The sequence below is a fragment of the Lagopus leucura genome, unplaced genomic scaffold (genome assembly GCF_019238085.1).
Source record: "Lagopus leucura isolate 7727_CA_CO unplaced genomic scaffold, USGS_WTPT01 Super-Scaffold_100030, whole genome shotgun sequence".
In the NCBI taxonomy this organism is placed as follows: domain Eukaryota; kingdom Metazoa; phylum Chordata; class Aves; order Galliformes; family Phasianidae; genus Lagopus; species Lagopus leucura.
Window position 1 is genome coordinate 6,151,006 of NW_024962281.1, and position 27,803 is coordinate 6,178,808.

Here is a 27,803-nt window from a genome sequence, read left to right on the forward strand (position 1 = left end):
CAGCTCTATGGGGAAATAGATGACTGCCTCTTCCCTGGTGATTTGGTGGGAGAGGAGAAAAATAGGAGGAAAGTGAGCCTTAGTGGCTTGAGTGGAGCTGGCCTTGTGTAGCTTTGTCTCCCAGACTCCTGGACACTGTTCCTCTCAGGAGGAAGGAGGTGCCTTAAGCACAGGGTGACAGCTTGGTCTTTCTTGGAAGACTGTCAGCAATTCTGGCAGTGGTGGATTTGGAGAGGAGAGCAGCTGTCCTAGTACTGTGTGACTTGGGTAGGTATGTGTGTTCCCCATGGGTCAGAGGCGCTGCAGTCAGGAGCCTGCAGCAGGGATGCTTTCTGATCCAGGGGAGAGAATGTGCATTCAATAGAGACTGTGCTGATACTGGGGTGCTTCTGTTGCAGCCACCCATGGGAGAGGAAGGTGGACACAAGAGATACCCAACGACGTCAGGGGGAGATGGCAGGAAGCGCTACCCATCCCAGTCTTCCAGCAAAACGGTCAGCCAGTGCCCATCCAGCCAAGCCCACGCCTCGCCCAGTCAGCCTGCACAAGAGGATGCCAAAAACCTGAGCCAGCAAGTCCCTGCTGCAGAGTCGCAGACAGTGGGGAAGTAGAGAGGATGCAGCTTCTGCTTCCCACCAGGAGACGGGATGGGTTGTGGGGGACTGGCTCAGAGAAGAGGATGAGGGGTTGTGATGGGAAGGGAGTTGGAATGTGGGTGCCCAGGAATAGCCTGCTGGGAGAAACTTCAACGCACATGATTTTTTTTCTCTTGTGGCTGGAAAGCAAAGACGATTCGCATCTAAAACACCGTTTTGCTATTACAAACCTGACCAGAGCCAGACCCACCCCCACCAGATCCACCCTTTGCTTTTCCTTCTCATCCCTCCCCTCCTGTGCACACGCTCGTGTCTTAGTGTATCTTCAAAAAAGTATTCTGGCTGGGTTGGAAAGGGGAGATTTTTTTATTATTATTATATATATATATCAAGTTTTAAATTATTGCTAGAGGTTTGTCCAGATTTACCAAAACAAGTCCGCTCTGTGCAGCCCTGGTGACTCCTTTTGTGTCCCCACCCCTTGGATCGCTGGGCAGCCCGGCCAGGAAGCTCAGAGGAGTGAGGTTCCCTCGCAGGGGCCGAAGCCACAGCATTGCAGTGCTGCGGAGCCTCTGATCTCCATGACCTGGCTGACATTTCCCATCCCATGTCTGGCAGTGCTTCTTCGACACCAACCGTCGCTAAAGGCACCCAGCCCTGTTGGTCTTCCCGGTCCGTCCTCCCCAGCGTCTTCATCTCCAACCTTCTCGCGGGTCTGGCTCTCCCTCTGCCCACCTCTTCTCCCTTCCATCACGGACAATTTGGAAATCAACCAAAGGACCTTTGCCAAGGATAGGTTTGTTGTGACTCCTTCCTGCAAGAATGGCAGCTGGGAGGCTGGCAGGCACCTGGACTTGAAATCTGCGTGGATGCCGCAGCCGCCTGCCCAGGGCCCATTGCATGCAAAGACAGGACTTTGCTGAAGGAGCCTTCCTCTTCCTTTTCCCTTGGAAAAATGAAACAAACAACAACGAAAAAACACAATACCCCTGAAACAACAACAACAAAAACTCTAGAAAGACATCTTCCTTTGCTTTCTTCCTTGGATATATTAATTGAAGACGAAAAAAAAAAAAGAAAAAAAACACAAAAATACAAAAAAAAAAAAAAAAAAAAAAGTTGCCTTATGGTGGAGCTGGAATGGGGAGGCTCACTGGCCTCTCGTGCCCCAGGGCGTGCTGGGCGTTTTGCCCACACCCACAGACTCCTCCCGGCACTGCTGCCGAGCCCACCTGCCCTGCAGCCTCCTCCAACCCACAGCTCCCTGGGACGCTCCTGCAGGGAAGGCACTGATGGCAGTCATACTCCAGACTTGTGCTCACCACGTAGTTGAAGTCCTATGTTGTGTACATACTACTGTAGCATCCTCCCTGCAACGGTGACTGTGAGCTTGTGACATCGCTCGGCCTTTTCTGGGCAGCCTGGGTTGTGCCTGGGAGGTGGGCAGCGTCTGTCAAGGCAGCTGGAGGGACTTTGGTGCTGGGAGGGCAGGCAAGGCCTCATGCAACCCGATGCTGTTGTCTGATACACAGTGCAACTCCTGCTGCCAGCCAGTGAATCTTGCTCTATGTCCCAGTAGGCAGTTGCCCATTGGAGGAGGGCTGTTGCCTGGGTAGCTGCACTGGGGGCTGTGACAATGTCCTGGGGGCTGTGCTGTGCAGCACTGGCTGGGCTGTGGCCAGCAAATCCTCCCCAGGTCCATATTGGTTGCATCCCTCACAAACACGTGGCTGTGTGGGGGGACATGGTCCAGGAGTGAGATTTGTGCCCCCGGCTCAGAGCACCTCTTCAGTGAGAGCTGCTTGCCCTGCTGCTCTGCTCTGTGCCCTGGGTCAGGACCTGTGCTTTGCAGCTGGCTTGGTTGAAACTCTGGCACGCTGTCCTCATGTGCTGTGAGCATGCTGTGTTTGCATGGTGCGGAGCGGGCGCTTGGTGGGCTGTGGAAAGATACAGCTGATTGCATTGTCCTCTGCAAAATCAAAAGCTGGTAACGAACATTTCCCTAAAGTATTTTGAAGTCAGTACAGCACTGTGTCTTGTAGCTGCAGGAGGGAGCCGTGTCCTTAGGCTGTGTCTGTATGGCTGTGAGGCTTGCGGGTAGGAGTAACCAGGTGCTGAGCAGAACTCAAGGTGCTGAGATGGGCAAGGGGCTGGAGGTTGGAGTGGCTGCAGCTGCTTGCTGAATCCTGGCTGATGTTGCCTTCCTGAACTGACACTGCATCAAAGTCTTGCTTTATAGGTGAGGGAGAGGTACTGGTCTACAGGGCAGCTTTGTGAACTTGGGATTGAGAGCATAGCCGAGGGTTGAGTGAAACTGGGCAGCTGCTGCTTCACTGTTTCCTCATGGTGTGATCTTGTTCTGGTCTGTCTGCTGCTATCACAACGTTCTGCAGCTTGGTACCGCTTGGAGGCTGGGTTTGGGATGTTATGTCCAGGTCCTCAACTTGCTCTGGGTTTCCCAGCGTACGCAGGCTGGGCTGGCAATTAGCTTTGGTGTAACTGCAGCCTCAGCTGTTATGTCTGCATTTCTCTTCTCCTGTGAGCTGAGTCGGATCTCTGATACAGTGCATGTGACAGGGCTTGGCCCTGCTTTGGGAAGGAAAAGCCTTGGAGCCTGGACTTGAGGTTGACCAAGGCTGTTAGAGAAGTTTTGATGGTTGTGTGCAAGTGGCAGCAGGTTTGAACGTGCTGCAAGTGGTCCTTGCTGCGTTCCCTGTGTTCCTCTCATTGGTGCGTGTTCTTTGGATGCCGATGAGCTGCTTTTGAGCAACAAACAAAACAGGAAACTAGGAGAAACAAACTCCTGCTGTGGAGATGTTCCTTGTGGAACAGACTGTGGAATTGTTTGGGTGATAGAAGAGGCAAACAATGTCCCATAGAATTTTCCAGAACTTGAACTGATCTGAAATTATCCCTCTAATTTCTGAGGCTGAGGCTCTGTCTGGTCTTGGCACAGAAGAGTTTTCCCCTCTGAGTCAGTGCTTGGTTGCATTGGTGTGGCTGAGGGTGGCTTTTGCAGGAGGTCAGAGGAGAGATCCCAGCCGTTGCAGTCTCTGTTAGGGGACAGCAAGCTGCGTGCTGCTGTGTGCCCTGTAGCATCTCCATGGGACAGCAGCATCTCCAGAGAATGAAGGGAAGGTGGAAACAAACAGCCTGCTCAGCTGGTGCCTGCAGGGCAGGTGATGACATCCGCAGGTACAGTGGAACTGCTCGAGGGCTGAGCTCTGCATGGCTGTCTCGTGTCCTACAGCAGGCATGGGGATGGGGCTGCAGTGCTCCCCCTCTTGCATGCACACCCTGCTGGTGCTGTGCAGCCATGTGCATCAGGCACTGTGCATCAGGTGTCGCTCGTGGCTCGCTCCGCCCCAGGGAAATAGGACAGCTGTCCAGAGTGTGGTTTTGCTTGGATTCCTCTTGTCCTCCTGCTGAGGAAGGAGTTTGGCCTTGCTTTTAGTTTGGATGCTTCATCACGATCATATATAATGATTTTTTTAAAATTGTTATAACGATCTGAGCAATCAGGTGCTCAGTTCCTGTGACTGCAATGCCACTTGCTGACCCCTGCATGGCTGCAGGCACTCGCAGCAGCTCCAGACCTCTGGCAGGGGTCAGCAGTGAAGCTGGATGGTGTGTTTCAGAGGAGACTTTGTTGCTTAATATGTTCATTTGGGGGGGAGGGGGGGAAAGGAAAGAAAGATAATAATAATAATAATAATAGTACTGCTGCTCCATTTGCCTGTCTGTCCCTCTCCCTGCTGCACCCCCCCGTCAGCAGCTTTTTGCTGTAGCCCATGGGTTCCCTCGAGGTTTGGCAACTGCTCACATTGCTTCAGACTGGTGACTGTACTGTAACGATGATTTGTGAACCTCAGCATGCTGCCACGTGTCCACACATTCAGCGTGGCGGTGCAGAGGGGGCCTTTAGCTGTTAATGCCTTTCCAGTTATTTTATCAAAAGGAAAAGGAAAAAAAAAAAGAAAAAAGAGAAGAAAAAAAAAAAAAAAAAAGAAAACTGTAAATGTAGCAAGCTGTGTTTGCAATGCTTATTTTCTCCTGTTTCCTCTGAGACTGGTTATGTCACTGTCACTGTTTAGAAATGGATGCTAGGCTCTTTTAGAGAGGGTTGCTACACTTGATGTTAAATGCCTCACTGACTCTTTTCTTTTTTTTTTTTTTTTTTTTTTTTTTTTAAAGTTTCCAATACAGGTAGAATGACTTTTTTAAAAAGCAAATTTTCATCTCAGTGGCACAGAGTGGGTGCCTGGAGGGCAGCATTTCAATGAGTAGTTTACAGCTTCACTTTCTGCAGACACTTGAACATAGGACCGACGTATCTGTGACAAGCACATCCCCTCAGTGGGGAGCTCCAGAAGAGCATGGACCGACCCAGGTACCACCGCCCCTTTGCAGCACTCTGGGTCACCCAAGGCCTTTGCTGCCCTCCTGCCCCCATCTCCCAGTGGCAGTCTTGTGGGTGGGCTGGGGACGGTGACAGCTGTCATGGGAGGGGTGCTTGGTCCCCGAGCCTCCCTGGTGCAGATGTATGCCCATAGGGAAGGCAGCCCGCCCTGCTCCCCCCTTCCTCTCCCAGCCTGATCCGCTCCTGCTGGGGTTGGAAATCCTTGGATCTCACAAACCATCGCTGAGTTGTACCCAGGGGAGGCTCTGCCTGCCTGCTCCGACTCGCTCAGGTCACGTGGGTAAGACCTCAGCCTCGGTGGCTGGGACAACAGGGCGATGGTTCGATGTGCTGGCCCTTCTCAGACTGGCTATATCCCAACCTCAGCCTTCTGTTCCCCAGACTAGAAAGTGTGTGCAACCTTCTTCAGCCGCATTTATCGTAGAGACAAACTTAAAATGACTCATCACAGACCATTTATCAGTTGGGAGGAAAATCTTGTTAATATGGCCCGCTGTACATGATCCATCTTCTGTCGATAGTACATAATCTTTGACCCATGTGCTAGGATCATCATCGCATATAAAAGGAAAAGAGAAAAATGTAAAATACTTGAATGAGAGCTTGTATTATAACATTAATATTATTCAGAGTATCTGCTTTCTAGGCTGATGTGATTCATTATTCTAGTAATGCTTTAGTCCTTTGTAATTTGTGGTAATTATGCTTTTTCCTTTTTAATACAAAAAAAAAATGTATAAAAATAAAAACTTCAAAAGACAGTGCGGTTTGGGTTTTCTGTTGTGCTAACCATTGTGTTTTCCACAGAGGGCTGTAGGCTCTGCGGATGGGCTGGCTGGCGCAGGGTGGTTGGAGGATCTGGAGGACAGTGCAGGAAGAGCTGCTGCCATGAGCTGACACACGAGGCTTGCAAGTAGGAGCTGATGTAGCAGGACTTGTCAGTTGGATTTCAGGCTGAAGGGACCTCCTTTCTTGTGGGGACAGTGACTGAGAGGCTTCTTGTTTCCCCCCATATAATCTTAGCTCCAAATGTCTTTACCTTTCCTGTGGGAGAAACTCTACATTTGCAGAGGTTGGTTTGTGGAGTGTTGATGAGGATGAACAGCCCTGAAATCAGACCTGCATCTTACAGAGTGGAAAAACTGCTGAAGGAAAAGCAGGCCTGTTACGTGCATGAAGGGGAGATGTCTGAAGCCATGTGGGCTTGATTCCTGTGTATGTAGTTACAGTGACCTTACTGGTATTGTTAGAGAATGCTGCTGGAAGAGGCCATGACATGGTCTATGAGAAGCTATAACCTTAACAGTGAAAATTCAGCAAGTCTTGAAACCACGTAGCCTAGAATTCATCTTACATGCAGGCAGCTGGAACCAAGAAGTAGTGCAGTGGTTTAGAAATACCTTTCTAGAGTTGTTTTTTCATGCTTTAGGTGGAGAATAACAGGCAGTACATGAAGTCATCTCAAGTATTGTGTTTAAGTTCAGTTTTGAGATTCATTACGTGTGAATAATAACTTGTTTCACAAGTAAAATATTAGTGTAAATCATTGTCTCTTCCTCTCCTTATCCCTGGGCTCTGCAGGAGCTGCAGCCTGGAGGGTTCACCCTGCTCTCTTGGTATATCAGGGATGCTTTTGGAGAGCGGGGTGAGGCTGAGGAGGACCCTGTGTCTCTTGTAGGCTTTGCTTTGTCTGAACACATCATCTGTTCCATGCAGATAATCCAACACTCCCAGGACTCCATAACACTGGTTGAACCTGGAAGTCAAACGGAGAACAAACATCACTGGAAGTTACTGAAGTTACCTCACCCTCCCTGTTCCCATCTCCTTTCAGAGCTCTGATAAGCCATTCACCTGATTGCTGCTGCTGTACCTGTCTGCCTCACAGCTCTGATGAACCCCTCGATCCATCGCTATCCAGGAATGGTGGCACTGAACAACTGCCTGAACCACTGCCCAGCAGCTCAGAGCTGTGGAAGCAGGTGGGCACCCACCTTGCCATGTTCTTGAGACCAGGCTGCCCAGAGATGTGGAGCTGCTGTGCTCCCAGCACTGCAGATGCTGGCACAGCCGTTCTGCCCAGACAGCATCTGAGCCGAGCTGCAGATGAAATGGTTGTTAACAAGAACTGGGCCCACGTTTTGGGTGCTGCTTTGCACTTAGGTTGCATCAGAACTACCACATCTTCTGTTTCTGCAGAAGCAAACTGCTTGAGGAAGTGTTTGTATGAATTTAATGCACAGCAGGGAGATGGAAACTGTTTTTCTTCTGTTTTGGTAAGTATCCCTGAATGCTGTACTGAAAGTTTGCTCTCTCTGGTGTAAAAGGGAGCTGGGAACCTTTGCCAAGGAGTGTTAACTGAGGCTGTTTGGCCAAGGCATTACCTTATCAACATCACTAACCTCAGCGTATGGGAAAGATTCAGGGAGACTCCTACTGCAGATTTATTGTGCCATGTGATTCACCACTGCTCTGTTTTGATTCTAGACCATACACAGTATCTTCTGAACTTCCAGGAATAGCCTTGCATGGAACTGTCTGTGTTTGTGCTGGGGAACGTCCAGGTAATAGCTGCTACTTCAGACACTCCGTGCTTTCCTCCCGTGTCACCTTAGGACACTTGAAACACTTGGACTCAGCTGCTGTGCTTGTGCTTTAGATAAGCTCTCCAAGTCAGCTGATGGAGGGTAGATGTCAGTGAGGTGGATGGCAGTTGCGCGGGAAGGCAGCTTGGTTTGGAAACCAAAGCTCTGTTTAACTGCTCTAAGACCTGACAGCATTCTGATCTGCTGTTATGTGAACTGGATAGGTTTCTCTGCTTGTATGTGAATGATGAAAATCACTTGGCTCTCAGAAGGGAGCTTTGTCTGCAGGCAGTGACAGGGCACAGGAAGGAGGAGAAAGGGAAGCTGGGACGTACTTGAGGTGATGGAAGTCGTGGAATTCTGGTGATGGTAGGAAGGGCAGGTGGTAACCGCAGTGCGAAATACTCGTTGTTACAAGAGCAAGGGAGAACCACACTGTGATTGAAACCATGTGAGACCCCATGAGCATTGGGCCAGTCATGACAGGCAGCGTGTTGGAGAGCTAGAAAAGAGAAGTAGAACCACCTCGTTAATGGGACCACAATGAGCAGGCTGTCCTTTAGGGGCTGAACTGTTTCACCTGGGTCTATTGGTTTTGTGCAAGCAGCATAAAGGGCAGACCTGAAAATACCAAAACTACATAATCATCAAAGATACAATTGTACTCTGAGCCAACTCAGGTTTGCTCGCTGTGGAATACAGTCAGTGCCCCAGATGCCTAAACTTGCAATAAAAGATTCTTGGGAAAGCAAGCTGTAAAAAGGTTCTAAGTCCACGTGATGTGTGGACACGTGCAGCAATGTGATGATTGCGTCCTCCCAGTGGCACGAATAGCTGTCAGTGCCCAGATCACAAGCTTACTGCACCAAAAAGTCATTCTTATAGCCAAAGTCTGTCAGAGGGAGACTCTCAGAGCTGCTGGAGCAGTTTGGGCCTCTTATTAACAGGAGATGGTATTTAGAAGTGGAAGCTCTGTGCTCAAGGAAACACCATTCAGACTTTTCCTTACCTACCTGAGGCCCTTGGATTTGTGCTCTCAAAGCTGGTGAGGTGCAGTACAAACAGGCACTGCAGCACTTCTACAGCTAGGCTTCCTGGTAATGCAGCTTAGCTTCCTCTAAGAAAGAAGATTCCAAGGAAGCATTTGCTCTGCTTCCCTTACCGCTGCTCCTCATCCCATGGAAACTGCACTCCATGCAGGAAGTGGAAGGTGAGCATGGGAGAATCCACTTACTATGTGTTCTAATGGGTGAGCATAAATGGAGACCACGCCAATGGGGGCTGTCCATTCGTGGTGCTTCTTGTGGATGTGCTTGTACAGGAGTGGGAGATGAACGAGCCTAAGTAGAGAAAAAAAAGAAATGTAGTTTTGCACCCCATAAGAAAGGAATGCAGAGTAATAGAACATCTCCCAGAGACTTGCTTCTGTCCATCTAAAACAGATCTTAGAGCTGGGAGTGGCAGTGTAGGATCTGTGGTTTCCTCTCGTTAGCATCAGCCCTCATCCAATGGTTTCACTGTCTGCTGGTTGATGTTAAACTTAAGTTCTGATACATCCCATAAAACAAAGTCTATGAAAGACTGATTTGCTCAGACTTGGGAGCACATTTTAGTGAAAGACTCACTTCATATTCTCCATATTCTGACTTTTCCGACTGGCAGCAATTAGAGACAGGATTTTAAGTTTCCTGGGCCCTTAGTAAGAAATGGCCTCTTGTGTTTTCTTTTACCATTGCCCAAAAGGGAAATCTCTGTATTTCTGAGAATGCTGTGCTTGCTTCTGCATGGTCTTGCAGACTTTTTCCTTCCTTGCTTCAATTTTATCTTCTACTACTGGAGTAAATGGTCACAATGCTTGTAGTGTTGGGAGCTAGGCTATGTTTTGTAGGTGCTGTTCAGGTGAAGAGGACATCAGTCTCTGAATTCTTAAGCTTTTTTTCTTTCAGGATGCTCCCATTCTCCTCTTTTCAAATAAAATAGCTCTTTTTCTCTTCCTAAGCTGCCATTTCTGTAGTTTTTACCCATTTTTGCTCCCTGTAGTTCCTAGCAGCATTGCAGCAGCTAAGCCTCAAGCAATAAGGATGGGTTAAATACAAGACTGATGGAAGAGGGTGAACCAGGACCATTCCTGTTTCAAGAGATGGGTGTAAGCTTAACGGCATGGGCTCAAACCAGAGTCCTGTTCTGTACTCAGCTCACCTGTGTGAATAATAGAAGAGGATTTCCTCTATTAAGGTAAAGATGCTCAGCTCCACAAGAAACCATTGGAAAGTGGGTAATTCCTTGCTGAAGGTGTTGCCCCACCATTTCATTACATAGAACATGGGCACGAGCATGGGAAGGGAGACAAAGAACTGATTAAACAGCGCTGTGTAGATGGCTTGTCGCAATTTCTGTGTGTCCACCTGCAAAAAAGAAGTCAGGATTCCGGGCTATAGCAGAAGCACAGTGGCTTTAAGCTGGAAGACAAAGAGCTTTAAGATTTGTTGGCTGCTTTCATTAGGTAGCTGTAGGATCAACTTGTTAACAAGCGGGCTATCAAGACCTGATCAGCAGCCTAATTACAAGAACTGCCTCCCTCTGCAATAGATATACAATACTTAGCACATGAGCCTGTCTTTTAGAATCAGTCTTCAAAGCTGAAAAGGGAGTTATCTGCTTGGAAGAGAAAAGCATAAGTGCTTCTTCTCCCCTTTCCTGACCTAACAGACTGCAAGAAGTGTTTAGCTAGCAGAAGCAGCACACAGAAATACTTACAGGATCATTCTTGCCCAGCTGAATGCGATACCGAGTAATGAAAGTTGGCTTTCCTGTTACATCAGCCACCATAAGGATTCCATTGAAGCACCAAAAAGCAAGGCTAGGAACCAATGCAGCCCCTGTGACGTGAGGAAGAGACAGATACTTAAATACCTGGGGAGCTGCGGACAGATTAAAAAAAAGAAAAAGTAATTGTATCCAGAGGACTTCACTAGGAGCTACGTGTGCTGGGTCCCCTGCACTGTGATGCTTTAAAATAGAACGAGCAGGTTCTGAAACCCAGTTTAGATCTAGGGAATGGTGAGGAAATTAAACTGCATAAATGCCCCATAGGCTAAAATTTGCCAAAACTGTGGGCTTTTCTGGGAGGACGGGGAACTACTTCATGGTTGACGTTTAAATACACGTTGGATACGTTTGAGTTGATCCTTGGGACCTTGCAACATCCCTGCTAAGCCTGTTCACCAGCAGTTAATCACAGATGGAGAAGGGTTGTGTATGCACTACAGCAAGCGTGAAATTCACTAATTTCACTTCAACTTTCAGAAATTAGTTCTACTGAGTCATTCATTTCTCACAGGAGCAAAGAGCATGTCTACGTAAGGAAGCCATTTCTTTTCTAGCAAAAAGATCAAATTCTTAACCTGTGTAATGGGTCTAATGAGGAACCACTCCAAAGCAGCATGGATGTGCCGTCAGCTGTAGCTGGCATGGAAGCCTACGTGTGTTCTCAGTGAGTTGGGGATGGGACACCCATGTTCCAGTTTAGATGCACTGCATGGATGGTTCTTAGCACAGCAAAGGGTTGTAAACCTGAGGAACTCACCAAAGAGGAAAAGTGACCATTCCCTTCCCTCAAACAGGTAGTAAAGCTTCAGCCATGTTGTCTGCCAAAAGTAGCCTGAAGTATCGCAGATCTTTTGCACGCACCTGTGGGAACAAGTGTTCTTAGTCACTCATCCATTCACAGCCCATTTATCCCCTCTACACAAAAACACTTCTCCTCAAGCCTCTTTTGTCTGAGCAATCTTACCAAGAAACAGAGTTCATTAAGGCAGTGAATATGAGCAGGGCTGAGCCAAGGACAAGGGCAGACATCTTCACAGCAGCCCAGAGCTTCTCTTCCTGTGCACAAGCAATGAGAGTTAAGTTCACGCTGCTGTGCTATACTAGAGCTTTTGTCTTTGAAACGTATGTGGTACAGGTTGTCTTATGTCAGCCTGTATTGTTTTACGCTCTGAAGAACACGATAACAGCTGTTAAGGACCACGGAATTTTCTCTCCCCAATTTTATTGGATAGATTTCTCAGTACCTGAACTGTGCTACAAAGGGCTTCTGGACAACTCAGAACACTAGGAATGGAAGACTGAGGGTAAGGAATGCTGCTGCATCACAGCACCTCTGCCACCCCACCAGTCTGTTCTTCCTGCCAGCGTGCAATGGGCTTTCCCCCTGCAGTCACGATGAACTGCTGTGCTCAGGTGATCTGGAGCTACTGTCTCAGCTCCCTTTTCAGCTTTGAAGACTGGTTCTAAAGACAGACTCGTGCTCAGAAGCTTATCCTTTCCCCCATAACAGAGGTCTAACACAGGACGTTACGTTGCCTTGTGCTGTGCCTTTCGCCCATCGCAGATAGAACTCAGTTCTAGTACTGGGAGTACAGCTGGTCTGGAAGGCACCATGTGCCACCTATACAGAACAACTGCACAACAACAAGGAGTCCAAACACGCAGCTTCTTAAAAGTACAGCGTTCTCTAAATCCTTGCTCTCAGTCACAGAAATGTGATCTGCTGGTGGAATCTCCCTGCGTGCAGTGGGAGAGCACTGTGATGTTAACGTGATCCTTTAGCACAGTAAGGACTTGAACTTCACTAAGCAACAATGAGGAAATTATCAGAGTCCTTTTGATTTTAGGAATAGGAATATTCAGAAAGCAGTATTCAATATAGTTGAACAAATATATTGAAATAGATTGAGTAAATATTTTAAAGTATTTATCAAATATACGACAAATACATAATTAACGATTTGTCTTCTAGCATAGCCCCAGTTGGAATTGACTCTGGAGTTCAGAAATCTTAGTTTGAGTTTTCTCAGGTGAGTATGCATTATATTTATTGCCAGGATGACTAAAAAACAAATGCAATTCAAAACTATACAGTGTAATAACCAGGTAGTGCCTTGTGCATAACTCTGTCCTTCCTGTTTTTATTGGTACGTTGTGCTGTAAAAACAGACCAGAGTAAAAATAGCATGATTCATAGCTGTTGTCCTGGTCCTCTCCCAGCAGAGAGGACAAACAAGAGAGGCAGCTCAGGAGTAGCTGTTGAATGCAGGTGTGTTTTGGGTAATGCAATACGGAGGAACCCTCTCAACACAGCTCTCAGCATTAGGAGCTCTTTTGGGTTCTGTATCAGCTACAGAATATTAAACATTGCCCAGAACTTGTCAGCAATGTTTATCCGTCCCAGGACAGAACTTTGCTCATTAGCAATGAAACTTTCCTCACTGAAACAAACATTTGTTCTTATCATCTCAGTTTTTTGTCAAGCTGGCAACTGAGGAGAAAGTCATTTCCTGGACTCTTGCCCTACAGCTTCGTGGCAGTGAGCCCTACAGGCCTACTCTAAAAGCAATACAATCATTTGCCAGCATTATCAGTGGGCGACTCCACCAGGAATGCAAGGCTGGCAAAAGTCACCTGTCCCAGCTCCACACAGTACGTGCTGGGTTCAGGGCTGGACATTTGCTCTCACAGGTCACACGCTTCCAGTTGTATCCACATTGTCCATGTTACAGTAATGTATGCTGATAGTAGATAAGGATTTCTGAATCTTTAAAGCCTGAAGCACCATCTGGGTATTCTTCAGGGGAAAAAAAAAGTATAAAAAGCCATAAAATACTTTAAGTCTTTTAACAGAACTCTGTCCTACAAATCCTTCTTTCTCCTGAGATGACAGACACACCAAAGAAAAGCTCTCTAGTTTTAGAGGGTTGGAATGCTTAGTTAGAGCAAATGACATTTGATTCTTGAGTGTCCTCCAGCTGAAGATCTCAAAGATTCACAAAAATGAATGACTCCTGATCCACCTGCTTTGAGGCAGGACGGGGAGCAGCCAAAGTTCAGCACTTCAGCTATTTTCAAAGCCTTCTGATAGAAACTGTTTTGTTTGGAGGCTGTGCTTTTACCACACGCGAGGAAGTGATTACATGAATGAATCCCATGCACTATAATTACATGAGCTGCGGGGACAGAGAAGTTCACATTAAAAAAAAATCTTGTTCATCAAGTCCAAGTGCTAACACCCTGTTTCTCTTCATGCAAGCAACACCTCCAGAGAGGTTTCCAAACTCTGACCCGCTGATCAAAGGCCTTGTACAATTTGCTAAATAGCTGGAGTGCCAATTGGAGTTCCTACCTGCAAGGTAAAGAGACTGGGGCACACCAGCTGGGAACCAGGCTGTTCAGCAGCACCACTTTTGGCACTGGGCACAGACAGGTGGCACAGTTTCTGGCTATGTGGAATATTATGGTATCTTGCCACGCAAGCAACAATAAGAGGCTTTTCACCACTCAGCGCTACAGCTGCGGTTCACTGGGAGGAAAAAATGCTGGGAAAATGTTTCCGTATGATGAGTGATGACCTCCTAATTGTGCTGAAGTGGTCAGAGTTGATGAGTGTGTTGCTGCTCTTAAAAGGTTATTCAGCTCATCCAGCTTTCCAAGGCACCTGCTCATCACTTCCTTTAAAAGATGGACTTTGAGTCTTTACCTGCTCCTGATGTGCAGCCATGGTGGAATACCCGGAGTCTCTCTTCATCTGAAATAAGAAGTGATCTGAGTGAGCTTTGCACAGCTGCAGGGTGGAAGAATGCACCACTAACAACAGCAAATCACTTCATCTGCAAGTTTAGTTGCAAAACTGAGGTATTTACTCTCTGTGCCCTGTCCATCCTTCATTATTGTACAAGAAAAAAAAGCTTCTATAGAAAGCCTTACAAAAGTTCCCTTATTTCCTGAGGTGAGTTAAGTGTTTTACCATAATGCTGATGGGGATGTAAGGGTAGCAAACTAAAATGGAAGAAGAGCCCAAACCAAAGCTGGTGTGCTGCAGTACAGCTCTCTCCCTCAGTCTGTCCCAGAAACACGCTGCACTCTGTAGGAACTGCCCTGCAAAGGCTGACAAGCAAACAATGACACGAGATGACTGCTCTACTGTAAGGCAGGAATGCTGCTAAACTGACATCGATGAAAACCAAAAAACCTGACTACTACAATGTGAGCTTGTGCCATGAAGTATCAATGCAGCAGAGCACCGTGCAGCCCTCACCCACGTGGCAGAGGAACTGGAAGATACAGCCCCAGAGCATGGTGAGAAAATCATCACTGCTTTAAGTCCAGCCGTGGTTGATAATGACTGAAATAGCTGTCAGTTTCAGGATTAAAACCCGAAGGGCAGGTGGCTGCCTCACCATAGACCTCCTTGCGTTTGGCTCCGACTGGACTGTTGATTGTCACCTCTGAATTTAGCAGAGAAAAAAAGGAAAGCATCGAGCACAAGGTTGAAGGAGCTGCTGGGTCTGAACTGCTCTCCTTGGCCACAGAAAGATCAGTTTCAGGAGGTGTGCTGTGCCTGCCATAGGGAATATTGCGTAGCTGTTTTCATATTGCTGCACTCTTATCATAAACTGTAATTAGCGAAAGCTAAGAGGACATTCCATAAGGTTTTCTTGGTTTCACACAGACATTAAGAAAAAAGCACGTGAACTCTAATAACAGGAATTACAGATTTACTGAGTATGGCACAATTCGAGCTGTTTTGCTTTTCATACTTGGAACAATAATGAAGCACAGACAAACTATGTTACCTAAGGTAACAAAGGAGTGTACAAAGAAGACTCCAAGGCACCTGTATAAGGTACAAACAGTTAGAAAATGGCTAATTAGAGAGATGATGTTTCGTTACCTTTGTGATGATAGCAAGCGTCTTGGGAGTATTCTTCTTGCAGTGTTTCAGAAAGGAGGAATATACTGCCAAAAAGAAACCATCATGTTATCCAGGAGGCTGGACTACAGCTTTCTGAGTACAGCCTCACAAATGTGACTCTGTCTATTCTCTGTCTATTCACAAATTTTCTGTCTATTCAAGTGTTTCCAGCTCTGTTTCCCTACGATAGATTAGTCTGCAGATCAATGGGCAGCAGAGAGAAAAACTGGACTCCTTCCTCCTACTTGTATCCCTGCTCACTCAAGGACAGAAAAAGATGAGGCCAGTCCACCAAACTACTGAAGTGAAACAGTTCTGGGAAGAAAAAAGAAAAAAGACAAAAAGACAAGAAGAGATGTGATGTGGAACCACAAGCCCTAACTCCCAACCCTGTATTTCAACACTGGAGTTGTAAATATTCCAATGGGAAGATGAGAAGAAAGCTCCTCACTATGAGATTTTGTGAGCTAACAGAACTACTCTATGAGAACTTCTGATTTTTTTCCCCCTCTGCGTCAAATTTGCCAACCAAAACTTCACTGGTAAAATATACTGGGACTACAATACACCTGATGGAGAGCACTATATCCTAGGAGTTACAATAACAAATAACATGCTGGTCTGGAGAGGACAACATAAATAACTTGCCATGGGACAAACTGATCTTATCTTCATTGCAAAGACCTCCTGATCTTGATGAAGGAGTTTATGTTATGCAATACACAGTGTGCTCTCATCTTGTCACACAGGTCCTCTGCAGGAGTGCTGATTATCTCTATGAAAACACCACTAAGGTTGGAACACGTCAAATGAATAAATAACCCATTCATTCATGGTGCTTTGAGCCATTCCAGTCCCTGTTCCAACACTTTCCTTACTCTTTAAGGATGTTTTACTTCACTACATAAAATAACAACCCAATTTCACTTGGGAAGAGACTTGGTCCAACATCTTGCTCAGTACAAAACCAACTACAAAGTTAGATCAGGTTGCTGAGAGCCTTGGGCTGAGCTCTGTGCATCCACACGGAGGGAGACTCCACAGCTTCTCTGTGAAATCTGTTCTGGTGTTGGACTACCTCTCCTGTATTTTTTTCCTAATATCTAGTCAGAATGCCCCTTGTTGTAACTCATGTCCCTTGTCCTTTTGTTGTATGCCTCGCTAACTTCTTTACAACCACCCAGCACAGACAGAAAACAGTACAATGAAATTATTCTACTGCGACAGGACAGTAAATAGTGCTGGCCAGAGTGTCTGTGGTAAGAGATTATTGCACTCCCAGACGATCTTGTAACAGACAGCACTGGATCTGAGAGGTGCAGATGTCTCAGTTACCATCAGCGGCTCCGTACAGCAGTGCTGCATCTTTGCACGCAAAGGGCACAGTGGAGAACGCACCTCTGCTTGGAGCTGCTGGGAAGAGAAAGCCATTGCTTGGCTGAGCCCCACTTTCTGTGGGGCTGTAAATAAGTTTCTATTCCTCCTATTTTTTTAAATAATCACGGGATTATTTTATCCCAGGAGCCATTCTTGAGCAAAACCTTCTGTTTTGAAACAGCACTGCCATTTCTGCTTACCCTCCCTCTCCCCAAAATCTCAATATTCTACCTTTATTGACAGAAACACTTCATGTTATTTCCACTAAAACAAGATACATTTTGATGGATTGTGTTTTCCCCCATTGCTCTCTTTATGCCGATTATCTCTTCTGATTCAGAATGCACCAGGTATGTTAACAGAAGCATTCATGTAACCATGGCTGTTTGAGCAAACAAAAAGTCCTTCCAACTGCTTGGCACTGATTTCTTTTGGCATGTTATACAGCCCTGAAGCAATCAGTGAAGACCTCAGCTGTCTGCAGCTATTTGCAAGCATTAGACAGAACCGGTGCTGTTTAAAATAGAAGTTCCTTTGAGGTTATCTCTGACTTGTTAACACAAAGTTTGATCCAAAGGAAACTGTAAATCAATGCTTTTCTGGCTTTAGGCAGTAAAGAATTCCAACACAAACTATTTCTTTTATTTCCACGTACTTCATCATTTCTCCAACAACTAAGTATGAGCTCTGCTTCGTCTTTTACATTTCAGCTATCAGAAAGCACTAGCTTGTCCAGGCCATGTTCTAAAATGCTTAACATCAACAGAAAAGAAAAACAACCAAACAAACTGTTAGAAAACTCTGATAAAAAAGACATTTTTTTGTATTAAAAATTTACATTATTATTATTATTATTATTAATGCCCCCTTACATTTCTTGTTGCCCAGACAGTCCCATGCTGAGAATGCACCATTGCCCACTTCCCCTTGTACTGCACCCAGTATTGTGCTCCTGCTGCTGGCAGGAATAACTGGAGATGTCTGCAGTGATGGACTGGCTGCCAGCCCAGCTGCTTGGGACTCCTTTTTCCCTCTTGCTTGAATCTTCTATTTTATTACTTCGCTGGAATCAACCTTTACAGTGCACGGCCAGTGTGGCAAACCACCTTGTCTTCCACTTCTCTGCAAAAGTACAAAACCTATAAAAGAAAATGTAAGGACAACCTACCTGCTCTCCACAAAAGCTGCACATCAGCCACACTGTACAGTCAGATACGGGACTAGATGCTGTGTCTGGTGGGTCTCCTATCGTGCCAAGCTCTGCATAGCTCACAAGGCAATTACAGTTCCTAGAAAAGCTTACAATTGTATTTTAAACACACACATGGCAGTGCCTTTTAGTTATTTCTTCAGTTTCAATCGGGTATTTTCAAGCCACAATACCTTTGATCTCAGTCTCTTTGCTCACCTCCCGCTGGCTGTAGCCTAGGAGAGGTCCTTTGTTTCTGCTCAGAGTACAACTCCTCACCTTTCACTACTGCTGCGGAAACTTTATGAGGGTTTAGGCACCGGCACCGGGGTGTTTCCAGGCAGGAGTTGGCTGTCCCCTCCCAGACGAGTCATGTGAAGTCAGTACCGTGTCACTGTTAGTGCTGGCACTGCTCCCTGTGCGTGTGCACATGCTGTCACTCAGTCCAGTGCTCAGAATACAGCTCTGCAGGTAAGAGTTTTTCATCAAGAGTGTATTGAGAATAAAAAAGACAGCTCTACCTTAAAGATAAGTCGTTTCTACTAGGCATGAACTCATGTTTTCAGCACAAAGTAGCTGATGCCAATGCAACTGAATGGGTCAAAGGTGTATTTGTTCAACGCATGTGAGTTACAGGGGTGTTTGGCAAAGCCCAGCAGTCCAGCTTTCATCATGTCTCACTAAATCTATAAACTGCAACAGCTGTCGCTACATCAAACAGTTACAGGTATTGATTCCATCTACAAGGATGAAATGCAAATAGGTTAGAATGTGGTTGGGCTCAGTTGTGTTTAAATATGCTTACCAACCATGAAGTCTGTAATTACAGTATTGCAAGATGTAAGGTGCTGGAGTGTTGTCTTTATTATGCAGATGTGGCCCCGATCCGTACTACTTGCCCAATATACAGTGTCCTATTGTAAACTAAGCTCAGAGAAATGAGGGTGTTACTTGACATAACTTACCGTGTTTATTTTTCCATGCGAGGAAAATTGAGGACCACTTCCTCAGCCCCTCATGAGTGAAGCTGTTTTGTAAGCAGAATTTCAAGCTAGCAGTAGTGAGAATTGCAGTGATCTGCAAGCACGAGTAATGGTGGTGCCTTGTTGTCCCTGCCTGATTTCTTTGTACCTACCATTATATTTTTATCAAGCAACCTTTTCTGGAAGGAACATTCCTAACTCCCCTCCCAGCCTGGTGCCATTTCATCTCTGTTCCCGTTGCTTCATTTCCATATTTGAGACTGCTACTGTTTCCACTGACACTTTCTCTTGACTAACGCAAAGTATTTCCTACTGAGGAAAGAGTTTTTAATTCTCAGCTGTTACTGCTAATTGTTATTTATCATGGACTTAATATGGAGCAACGTGATTCCTCCAAGCTATTTGGGTACGTGCAAAGGAGGAAGTGAAAATTGGCATTTCAAGAGAATAAAGGTTGTCCAGCATGTTATTTGGACTTGGTCTCGCTCTGGTAGCACTGTTAATCTAATATGCTAAAGTAGGTGATAAGAGTGAACTGCATGGATGTCAGTTTCTTTTTAACCTCCGTCCAATTCAGATATGGGTTCTATCTGAAGGATTTACAGCCTCTAAGATTAGTTTAAAGGATGTCTTCGTTTGCTTTCTACCGCAGTTCGGGTCACGGGACAGCACTGAACACACAGCTGTTCGCTGGCCAGGCTGTGCCCTGAGCTGCACCTCCACCAAAAACACTGCAGTGTGAGACAAAGGCTGAGCTCTGAGCAATGCAAGAATGGGATTTGCTCTTTGCTAGAGGTGACAGAGACCTTTCTGCAAATGCAGCACGTGGCATACATTACAGCAGCGACCGCAGATCCGAGCCGAGCATGCAAAACGCCAACTATCGACCGTGGAGATAAACGGCGAATCAAAATAAACTTCAGAATGCTGACAGCTCCAAGGTTAATCGATAAGAGAGCAGCCTTTAGCAAAGCAGCACTGTCAGAGCTTTTTCTGCTGAGGTATGAGGACTAAAGCCGAGGCGCTGAACAATGCCTGATGTGTAAGAGCTGCCAAGGTGTTTTCCTGGGTACTTTTATGGAAATGGTGAGCAGTCAGCTGAGGGCACGCGGGGAAATGAACCCATAGGTGCACAGACAACCGCTCCGAAGCAGCAGCAGAAATGCGGAATAACAGCCGTGAGCAGTCAGACAGCGGCTCCTGAGCACGGACAAGCAGCACATCCCGGACACCCGAGCGTGCAGCACGCCGCGTAACAGCAATAGCAGCACGCTGCAATAACAGCAGTAACAGCACGCTGCATTACAGCAATAGCAGCACGCTGCAATAACAGCACGCTGTATTAACAGCACGCTGCATTACAGCAATAGCAGCACGCTGTATTAACAGCACGCTGCATTACAGCAATAGCAGCACGCTGCAATAACAGCAGTAACAGCACGCTGCATTACAGCAATAGCAGCACGCTGCAATACAGCAGTAACAGCACGCTGCATTACAGCACGCCACGTAACAGCACGCGCCGCCACGTCACGCACTTCGCGCCGCGAGCCCACGGCCGGGCGGGGCGCACGACAAGGACACGGCTTTGCGCATGCGCGCCGCGGGCAGAACCCCGCGTGGCGCTCCGCCTTCCCCGCCCCCTCCGTTTCCGTCCCCTCCGCGGGAGCGCGCGCCAGGCGCGAGCCGCAACGTACCGCACCGCGCGCCGCTGCGGCTTTGCCATAACTCTCGCGAGAGCCGGGCGGCAACCCGGAAATCCCGCCTCAGCCGGAGGCGTCATCGCGCCTGCGCGGAGGCGAGAGGCCCGGCCCCAGCTTCCGGGCAGGTAGCGCTTGGGGGAGGGGAAAGCGATGGGGAGCGGCGGAGCGGACGAGCGGTGGGGGACGGGCGGGGCTCGGGAGGCCCGCGGGAGGCGGCGCGGCGGGGCTCGGCGGGCTCTAGCAGGTGCGGGGCCCCTCGCGGCGCAGGGCGGCGGTGGCTGGTGGGCCTCTGCCCTGAGGCAGCGCGGCTCGTGGGGGCGCGCGCGGCGCGCGGGCTGCGGGGCCAGGCGCGCTCCCGCCGGGGCCGGCGCGGCTCTGGGGCCGCTGTTCGTTGCCGGCTGCCTCGGGCGGCCGTTGGCGGAGGCCGCTGAGCCCCGCGGAAGTGGGGCTGCGGTGATGCCGCGGAGGCGCGCCATACCGTGCTGGCTCGTTCCTTTTTGTAGCTCTTTTTTCAAGCCCTTCCGTCTGTTCGCTGCAGCACGCTGATTAGATCGCGCGGCTTGCGGCTGTACGCTGCCATCTGAAGGCGGGGGGAGCTGGCTGTGCCCTGGGCCCGGCAGGATGCCAGCAGCCCTGGCGGAGAACAGCCAGGTGATCTGTGAGGTGTGGGCCAACAACCTGGAGGAAGAGATGAGGAAAATCCGAGAGATTGTGCTGAGTTACAGCTACATCGCAATGGTAAATGCTTCGTGCTTGACCTGTTTGTCTTATTCGGGAAATAGGGGCACATGATAGTTGGACCAAGAGATCTTTTCCAATGTCGATGATTCTGTGGTGCTTCTAGAGTGAAAAGTGATTTCCCTCATCTGTTACCAAACAAAAATAGCAGTTAATTGGTGAAATATTAGGAAACTCATCACTAGAGAGACATACCAGAACATAGTGTGTCTTGTCTTCGTTCTGGTTTGATGGAAAGCCGGAGAAGGGAGAGACCACCTTAGAAAAGGGAATTAATTGAATATCAGCGTGTATTAGTTTGTACAGTAGAAGGTGGGGCGTTCAGGTGTACAAATCTTTAGGTTCCCCAGCATATTTGTCCTGTAAATTTCTTGCCCGTTTTGGAAAATTGGCAGGAAACTGTAGGAGAAGAAACCTCCAAGTGACAACTTGTTAGCAGCGGTGGCTCCTTCTTAGCGTGCTCATGTGTTGGTTGTTCCAGAAGAATATTCTGGCTGTTGATATGACAGCACATTTCAGGAAGTTTTATTTCAGAGCAGCAGAATATCCTCCAGATGGGAAGAATCCCTTTCTGCTCTTAAAGTCTCTATCTGCTTGGCAGGAGCCAGGCACTCACACAGCCAACTGAGTTATGGTACTCTTCAGTTACGACAGCTTTGACTGAGGATGCTAAACTCAAAGATAGGAGAGAATTCTGTAATAAAAGCATGACATAGAAATACACGTGCCTTCAGTGTGCATAGAATTCAGCGCAGAACAAAGTTGTGAAGTAAACAGTAAACATATATGTATATATTTAATTGTATGTTGATTGGAAATGAATGCCTTGCTTCAATATGCTTTGTGTTTCATCTCTTTCTGGCCTGTTTGCCTGTTGTAATTGCTGTGCTGTAAGAGTGGGTACAGGAAGACGTGCAAGGGAGAAATTCTCTTATGTACTGGATCCTCTGAAAGTTTTTGTGTGCTGTAGTCTATCTATTGTAGTATTGCTGTAGTCTATCTATCTGTTGATGCTATTTGACTTGAGAGTAGAAATTAGTATGGTCGCTTTGTTGTTAAAGTCTGTCTTGATTTGCAGCAATTTCTATCAGTGTAGTATTGGCTATTTTTTTTTTTTTTAATAACTACAAAGTTTACCGTGATCTGTATTGTTGTTGTTACCATGGTGTTACCATGATCTGTACTGGTGAGAGTGCTGGATTTAACTTACATTTGGAACTTGAAAGAATGCTATATGTGTATTTTTAAATAAATCATTTTCAGTAGATATGGGGAAAATAAGAGGGGTAGGCCCTTGGGAGTAAGAGATGCTTAAGTGATGCAGTAACTCATACTGGGTGATTCTGTGACGTGTTTGTTTTGAAACAAAGCCACAGGAAAGGTTACCAGTGAGAAGTGAATGAGTGCAGTCGGCTGACACATGATGTAGGTTTTCTTTTAGTTCTGACTTGTAGCGGTTTGAAGCCCATACAAGAATATGAAATGGGATGAAAAATAAGTGTTTTTAATAGAAGGACTCACAGATTGCAGTATTGAGACCTGCAGGTATGGAACTGAGTACAATCCTGCCAGAATGTGGGATAAGATTTCCTCTTCTTTTCCAGGACACGGAGTTTCCTGGGGTTGTTGTAAGGCCCATTGGTGAATTCCGCAGTTCCATTGACTATCAGTATCAGCTTCTTCGGTGTAATGTTGATCTTCTGAAAATTATCCAGCTGGGCCTGACTTTCACAAATGAGAAGGGAGAATATCCTTCTGGGATCAACACCTGGCAGTTCAACTTCAAATTCAACCTTACGTGAGTCTTCTGTGCCAGGGAGCAATGGCTGCTTCCAGTGCTGCCGTGTGCTTGTCTTTGGAAAATGCAGAAATCCATTTGTTCCTCATCACTGGTTGGTTCTGAGCATTGAAAATTGAGATTCCAGAGCAGATCATGCGAGGCTCAGTTTTGGCATGACAGGAATTGTATTTCTGGAATAATGTTATGATTTGAAACTTTAGGTGGTTTTTATATATTTCCATATATTTCATGTAATCGATTCAGTGCAAATCTGTGTCTTTCTGCTAAATAAAAGTGGACGTGCAATTTTCAGCAAAAAGGAAAAAGCCCCTTTACAGAGCTTTGCTAAAGTATCTAAAGGAAAAAGCATAGGTGGAATTATCACACGTGTTTGGGAGAATCAACCTTGTCAAAGTGAGTGTGGCACTTCTTGATTCTTCCACACTATCGTTTCCTGGGCTGCAGTTGAAGCAAGTTTATTTATCTCTTCCTGTGTGATTATAAAGAGAAGTTTGGCATCTATGCCCCAAAAGCTGCCTGGAAATAGAGAAAGTTTCTCTGGCAAAAGTGCATTTCTTTGGGAATCAGTATTACTGTGAAACAGAACATTACCAAAAAACTGTTCATATAAGCTGATCATACTGCTCTTGAAAACAGAAGTTGCAGTGTTTACTTGCACAACTCTCTCAGCCTTTTAAAAGCATTTAAGTCATAACAAAGAGGTTTTGATGCTGTGAACCCTATTTGACTCTAAATTATCATGTTTGGTATGAGTTTTGTTCTGTGTTGTCATGTCCCCCACCTCCAGATGGAGCTTAGGAGTATAAAACTCGGGTGTCTGCTCAGCTCTTCTCCAGCCTTATCAACACTCATCTCTGTAGTCAAGCGTTATGCAATTTTGTTTAGTCTCTAAGATAGCATTGCAGATAATAATAAGGTAATATAGTGCTGTCATGTGACAAATAAAACACAGCAGTGGTGCTTGCTGCTTTAGAGGTCTGTGTCTTCCTCTTTGGGATGACTTCCCTTTTCTCTCCCATCATCTGGCACTTCCATTACCTCAGAGATATCTTTCACAGTGTCAGTTCTATGGAGGTGCATTCTTCAGATTTGGCAGTAGCAGCAGAATTGATATTCGGTTAAGGTTGTAGAATATCTTGTTAAATGTGTAAGAGTAATGAATGGTATTAAAAGTGATTGGAGCTTTGTAGAGACACCCAATGGAGCTCAGAGGTGGACAGCCTCAGCCTGCAGGTTGCTCTGATTTTCCAAATGCGACGTGTGGGAATTCTTTCTGAAATGAGCCGACTACAGAGCTCTGCTTTTCTCCTTCAGGGAGGATATGTACTCTCAGGATTCCATAGACCTCCTTGCAAGCTCTGGGCTGCAGTTCCAGAAGCATGAGGAAGAAGGGATCGATACCCTGCATTTTGCTGAGCTGCTCATGACTTCAGGGGTCGTCCTTAGTGACAGTGTGAAGTGGCTGTCGTTTCACAGGTAGGTCTGATGATCACTGGTGCTACTGAGCAAGATGCCTCTTTTTGGCTTAAATCCTGCTGCTTTGGACCATGGAGTCTGACACGGATTTTAATGACATGAATTTTAGCAGCTGTGCAGTTCTTAATGTAAGTTTGAAATTGTAAAGGCCAACTTTAAGCACGCTGGTACTTCATTTTATATCAGCACCTATTTTGATCTGCATTTTGTGCGTGTGCTGCTTGCAAGTTCTTTTGCTTCCTCTGTGGAAAAGGCGGCTGTAAGTATAGAAAAACACCCTCTTACAACTGATGTAACACTAATACCAGCTGAATATAGGTGTTTGTCAGGTTCTTTATGTTTGTTTTCAGTGGTTATGACTTCGGCTACATGGTGAAGCTGTTGACAGATTCCAGGTTACCTGAAGAGGAACATGAATTTTTCCATATCTTGAACCTTTTCTTCCCATCTATCTATGATGTAAAATACTTAATGAAGAGCTGCAAAAACCTCAAGGTAATTTTGTCTTCAGTGCAAACAAGGGGTGGATGGACAGCAGCCCTGCACATCTGCAGGACGCCAAATGACAGAACCGTTCTCTCTCTAAACTGAAGTATCAAATCCAGTAGCCACACAGACACTTAAGGCTAAGTTTGTATCTAACAGGTACTGCCTCCCCTGTTATAAGCTTGTCAATATGTTTATTATATAAGGAATATTCACATAATCATGTGTATCTTTTTTTTTCCCCCTGCACAAAGTGGAGCATTTTTGTCTTATGTGAACTACTCCATGACTTGATTAATTGCTAGGCACTCAGAGGGTTGAAAATTATTTATGTACTGAATCACAGCCTTGGTTCAGGAAAGGGTGGGAAAGGTGCAGCATTTGTAACCTGTGACTGTACCCACAGTCATCTGTGTGTCTGCAACAGGAAAGCAAGGTACCTAAATTTGACTAGAGTGTTTCTGCATTCTTGGACAATGTTTATCGTTGTATTTCACTCACAGCTGGGGTGTGTATGTTACTGGAATCTGCACACAGTATTTAACAGTTCTGTTCTGGAGAAGTTTGGCACTTATGGTAAGACACAGATGTTTAGAAAATAAACTCATCTGTTTTCATTGCAGGGCGGCCTTCAAGAAGTGGCAGATCAACTGGATTTGCAGCGAATTGGAAGACAGCACCAGGCAGGATCAGACTCTCTTCTCACAGGAATGGCATTCTTCAGAATGAAAGAGGTAGTGCAGTGTTCTTTTTGGTTCTTTCTCCAGTCTCTGTCCATCAGCATCAATACAAACCATGCTTTTGGTGGTGTTTTTCTTTTTGAGCCTTGTGAGTATCACACTTCAAAATGGTCAGTAATAGAGATCGTTTATATTGGCATTGAATCTTCCCGTTTATTCTTCCTTCCAGTCTTTGTCTTACTGCCCATGCTGAATCCTAGGAGTGGCTGATTTCAGATGAACTCTTTAATTAAGGTTAGGTGCTTTCCAGTTTAGAGGAACAATTAATTTCTCTTCCTCTTTTTTTGTTCCCCTCTGCAGTTGTTTTTTGAGGATACGATTGACGATGCAAAGTATTGCGGGCGGCTGTATGGTCTTGGCACAGGAGTGGCTCAGAAACAAAATGAAGATGTGGACTCAGCCCAGGAGAAAATGAGCATTTTGGCTATTATCAACAACATGCAGCCATGATAGGTGGTAGCCCTCAGCAGAACGTGGTTACTACATTGGCAGCTGCTGTCCTCACCCATTTTCCCTAACGGTGTCTCAAAAGGCACAGTACACAATCTTTGGAAGGCCTGCAGTTTTGCTGAAGAGCTGCGTCTTCTTTTGAAACCCTGGACAGAGTTGACTAAATTCCTAATGCCAGCATTTGTGATTTGCCATCTTTTTAATACGAAGGGCAAAAGACAGAAACTACTGTGTATACCTCTGTTTTTTTCCTCTTTATACTGTACAGAATCTGCAAGGAGGACTTAACAGTGTAATAATATTCCTTTAAGACAAGGACCTGGAAATCTAGTGAAGTCAGACACAGACGTGCACACAAACTCACAAACTGTGCTTTAGAAAGCTTATTTTAAAACTTCTGCATGTTGTGAGGGTGACAGCTTCACCTCATTTTTTGCTTATTTTATCTTTGCCTAGTCTGTGGAAAATATGCTCCCTTTGATCACTGCAGAGGTTTGGGAAAGGATAACATTAAAAACGATCCTTGCAGCTAAAACTATTTGGAGATTTGCTTTACAACAATGGGAATGGATATTACTTGAGTCTGGAGTTGATTTGGTCAGCTTCGTAGTTTTTGCTTCTGTATGGTGCAGGCTTGATCCATACTGAGCCTTGGCTTAGTTCTTACAGGCGTTAAACTGTTCTAGATAGAGATTAAGAGGGTCTAGAAATTAATTTTTGCTTGAGAACCTCTTGCCAGGACCAATATTCTGACTTCAGTCGTCTTCAACTTGATCTACAAATGTTAGTCTCATTTTGACAGAGTTAATTCAGAAAATGGATAAACTTGTTCCTCTTCTCCCCCCTTTTTACGCTTAACAACCTGCAAAACAGCTCTCCTTCTTGTCATTAAAAACATCTGAAACAGAGCTAGAGAATGGATGAACAATGTGGGATTCTGACTTCTAAAAATCAAGCCATACTTTTTTTCCTCCCTCAGCAGCTCTGTAATGACATGATTTAGGAAAAAAAAAAGTTTTGGATGGGGCAAACTTAAAATTTTGACTTGGTCATGAATTTTAAACAAGCTTAATTCATTACTAGGAACGAAGGTTTAGAGCTGGTTTTTGAAATGCTTGTAAATAGTACTTGTTTTTAAATTTTGTAAAATAAATTTTTTTAAACAAGGCTTTGTTTGGGAATTTTAGTACTTGATGGAACGCTGGAATCTGAACTCAAGAGGTGCCTGCATGCAAGGAAGGGAAGATGCTGAAGTTTTTTTCTTTTACTACTTAGGATATACGACTGGGATAGTTCTTAAAATTTGCTTTTATCAGCTGTTCTTCAGTGAGTTTGAGCTTAAAATCTCTTTGGTGGACTTAGATTCTCTTTCTGACCTTCTGCTAGCTCAGCAAGCAGCTCAGCCACTTAAAATGACAAATCTATTTTGCTGATGTGTCCTGCCTGAAATTTTCCTGCTTCAGCTCCACCATACCCATTCTTGCCTATATGAGAGGAGAGCTGTTTGGT

At 45.9% G+C, this 27,803-nt stretch overlaps 3 protein-coding genes and 1 long non-coding RNA gene across 19 annotated transcripts in view; 3 read left to right on the plus strand and 1 right to left on the minus strand.

Moving 5' to 3' along the window:
- LARP1 (La ribonucleoprotein 1, translational regulator) overlaps positions 1-5,777 on the plus strand; it is a 43,774-nt gene extending 37,997 nt beyond the window's left edge. For 4 of the 6 annotated variants that reach the window (XM_042881416.1, XM_042881415.1, XM_042881417.1 and 1 more), the window contains one exon: positions 399-4,793. In XM_042881416.1, the coding sequence (XP_042737350.1) occupies positions 399-611 (213 nt within the window). In that variant the 3' untranslated portion in view covers positions 612-4,793. Of the gene's footprint in view, positions 1-398 lie in introns of all 6 variants that reach the window. The other 2 variants (XR_006180912.1, XR_006180913.1) reach the window with 2 other exon arrangements.
- FAXDC2 (fatty acid hydroxylase domain containing 2) lies at positions 5,450-21,177 on the minus strand. Of its 10 annotated transcripts, none has more exons than XM_042881421.1 (11): positions 20,598-20,662; positions 17,897-18,382; positions 15,331-15,395; positions 14,137-14,184; positions 11,395-11,486; positions 11,188-11,291; positions 10,359-10,480; positions 9,801-10,006; positions 8,836-8,941; positions 7,937-8,103; positions 5,451-6,772 (listed from the first exon to the last, which is right to left on the minus strand). In XM_042881421.1, exons 4-11 carry the CDS (start codon positions 14,182-14,184, stop codon positions 6,550-6,552), a joined length of 1,068 nt encoding a protein of 355 aa, XP_042737355.1. In that variant the 5' UTR covers positions 15,331-15,395; positions 17,897-18,382; positions 20,598-20,662; the 3' UTR covers positions 5,451-6,549. The 10 variants fall into 10 exon arrangements, with proteins under 10 accessions (XP_042737364.1, XP_042737355.1, XP_042737354.1 ...); XM_042881420.1 differs by lacking the exon at positions 20,598-20,662 and adding an exon at positions 18,883-20,189; XM_042881428.1 differs by lacking the exon at positions 20,598-20,662 and having other exon boundaries at positions 17,897-18,017; positions 18,197-20,189.
- Positions 7,299-19,348, plus strand: LOC122185545. 2 transcript variants are annotated; one of them, XR_006180915.1, is made up of 4 exons: positions 7,299-7,580; positions 9,642-9,836; positions 12,403-12,460; positions 12,903-19,348. It is a non-coding gene; the product is annotated as an uncharacterized LOC122185545 (long non-coding RNA). The 2 variants fall into 2 exon arrangements; XR_006180914.1 differs by having other exon boundaries at positions 7,299-9,836.
- On the plus strand, positions 20,675-27,481 carry CNOT8 (CCR4-NOT transcription complex subunit 8). The gene is made up of 7 exons (XM_042881431.1): positions 20,675-20,728; positions 21,142-21,341; positions 22,946-23,139; positions 24,457-24,618; positions 24,969-25,113; positions 25,728-25,838; positions 26,145-27,481. The coding sequence occupies exons 2-7, from the start codon at positions 21,225-21,227 to the stop codon at positions 26,292-26,294; spliced, it is 879 nt and encodes a 292-aa protein (XP_042737365.1). The 5' UTR covers positions 20,675-20,728; positions 21,142-21,224; the 3' UTR covers positions 26,295-27,481.
- Positions 27,482-27,803: the final 322 nt, after the last annotated feature.

Excerpts from the sequence above, each read along its gene's own strand:
- FAXDC2 (XM_042881430.1), bottom strand. The coding sequence starts at position 14,184 with ATGAAGAGAGACTCCGGGTATTCCACCATGGCTGCACATCAGGAGCAG. Across the intron at positions 10,481-11,187 it reads ATGGTCACTTTTCCTCTTTG|GGGCTGCATTGGTTCCTAGC; the intron begins GTGAGTTCCTCA and ends CTCACGTCACAG. Across the intron at positions 8,104-8,835 it reads CTCACCCATTAGAACACATA|CTCTCCAACACGCTGCCTGT; the intron begins GTAAGTGGATTC and ends TCTCTTTTCTAG.
- CNOT8 (XM_042881431.1), top strand. The coding sequence starts at position 21,225 with ATGCCAGCAGCCCTGGCGGAGAACAGCCAGGTGATCTGTGAGGTGTGG. Across the intron at positions 21,342-22,945 it reads GTTACAGCTACATCGCAATG|GACACGGAGTTTCCTGGGGT; the intron begins GTAAATGCTTCG and ends CTTCTTTTCCAG. Across the intron at positions 24,619-24,968 it reads AAGTGGCTGTCGTTTCACAG|TGGTTATGACTTCGGCTACA; the intron begins GTAGGTCTGATG and ends GTTTGTTTTCAG.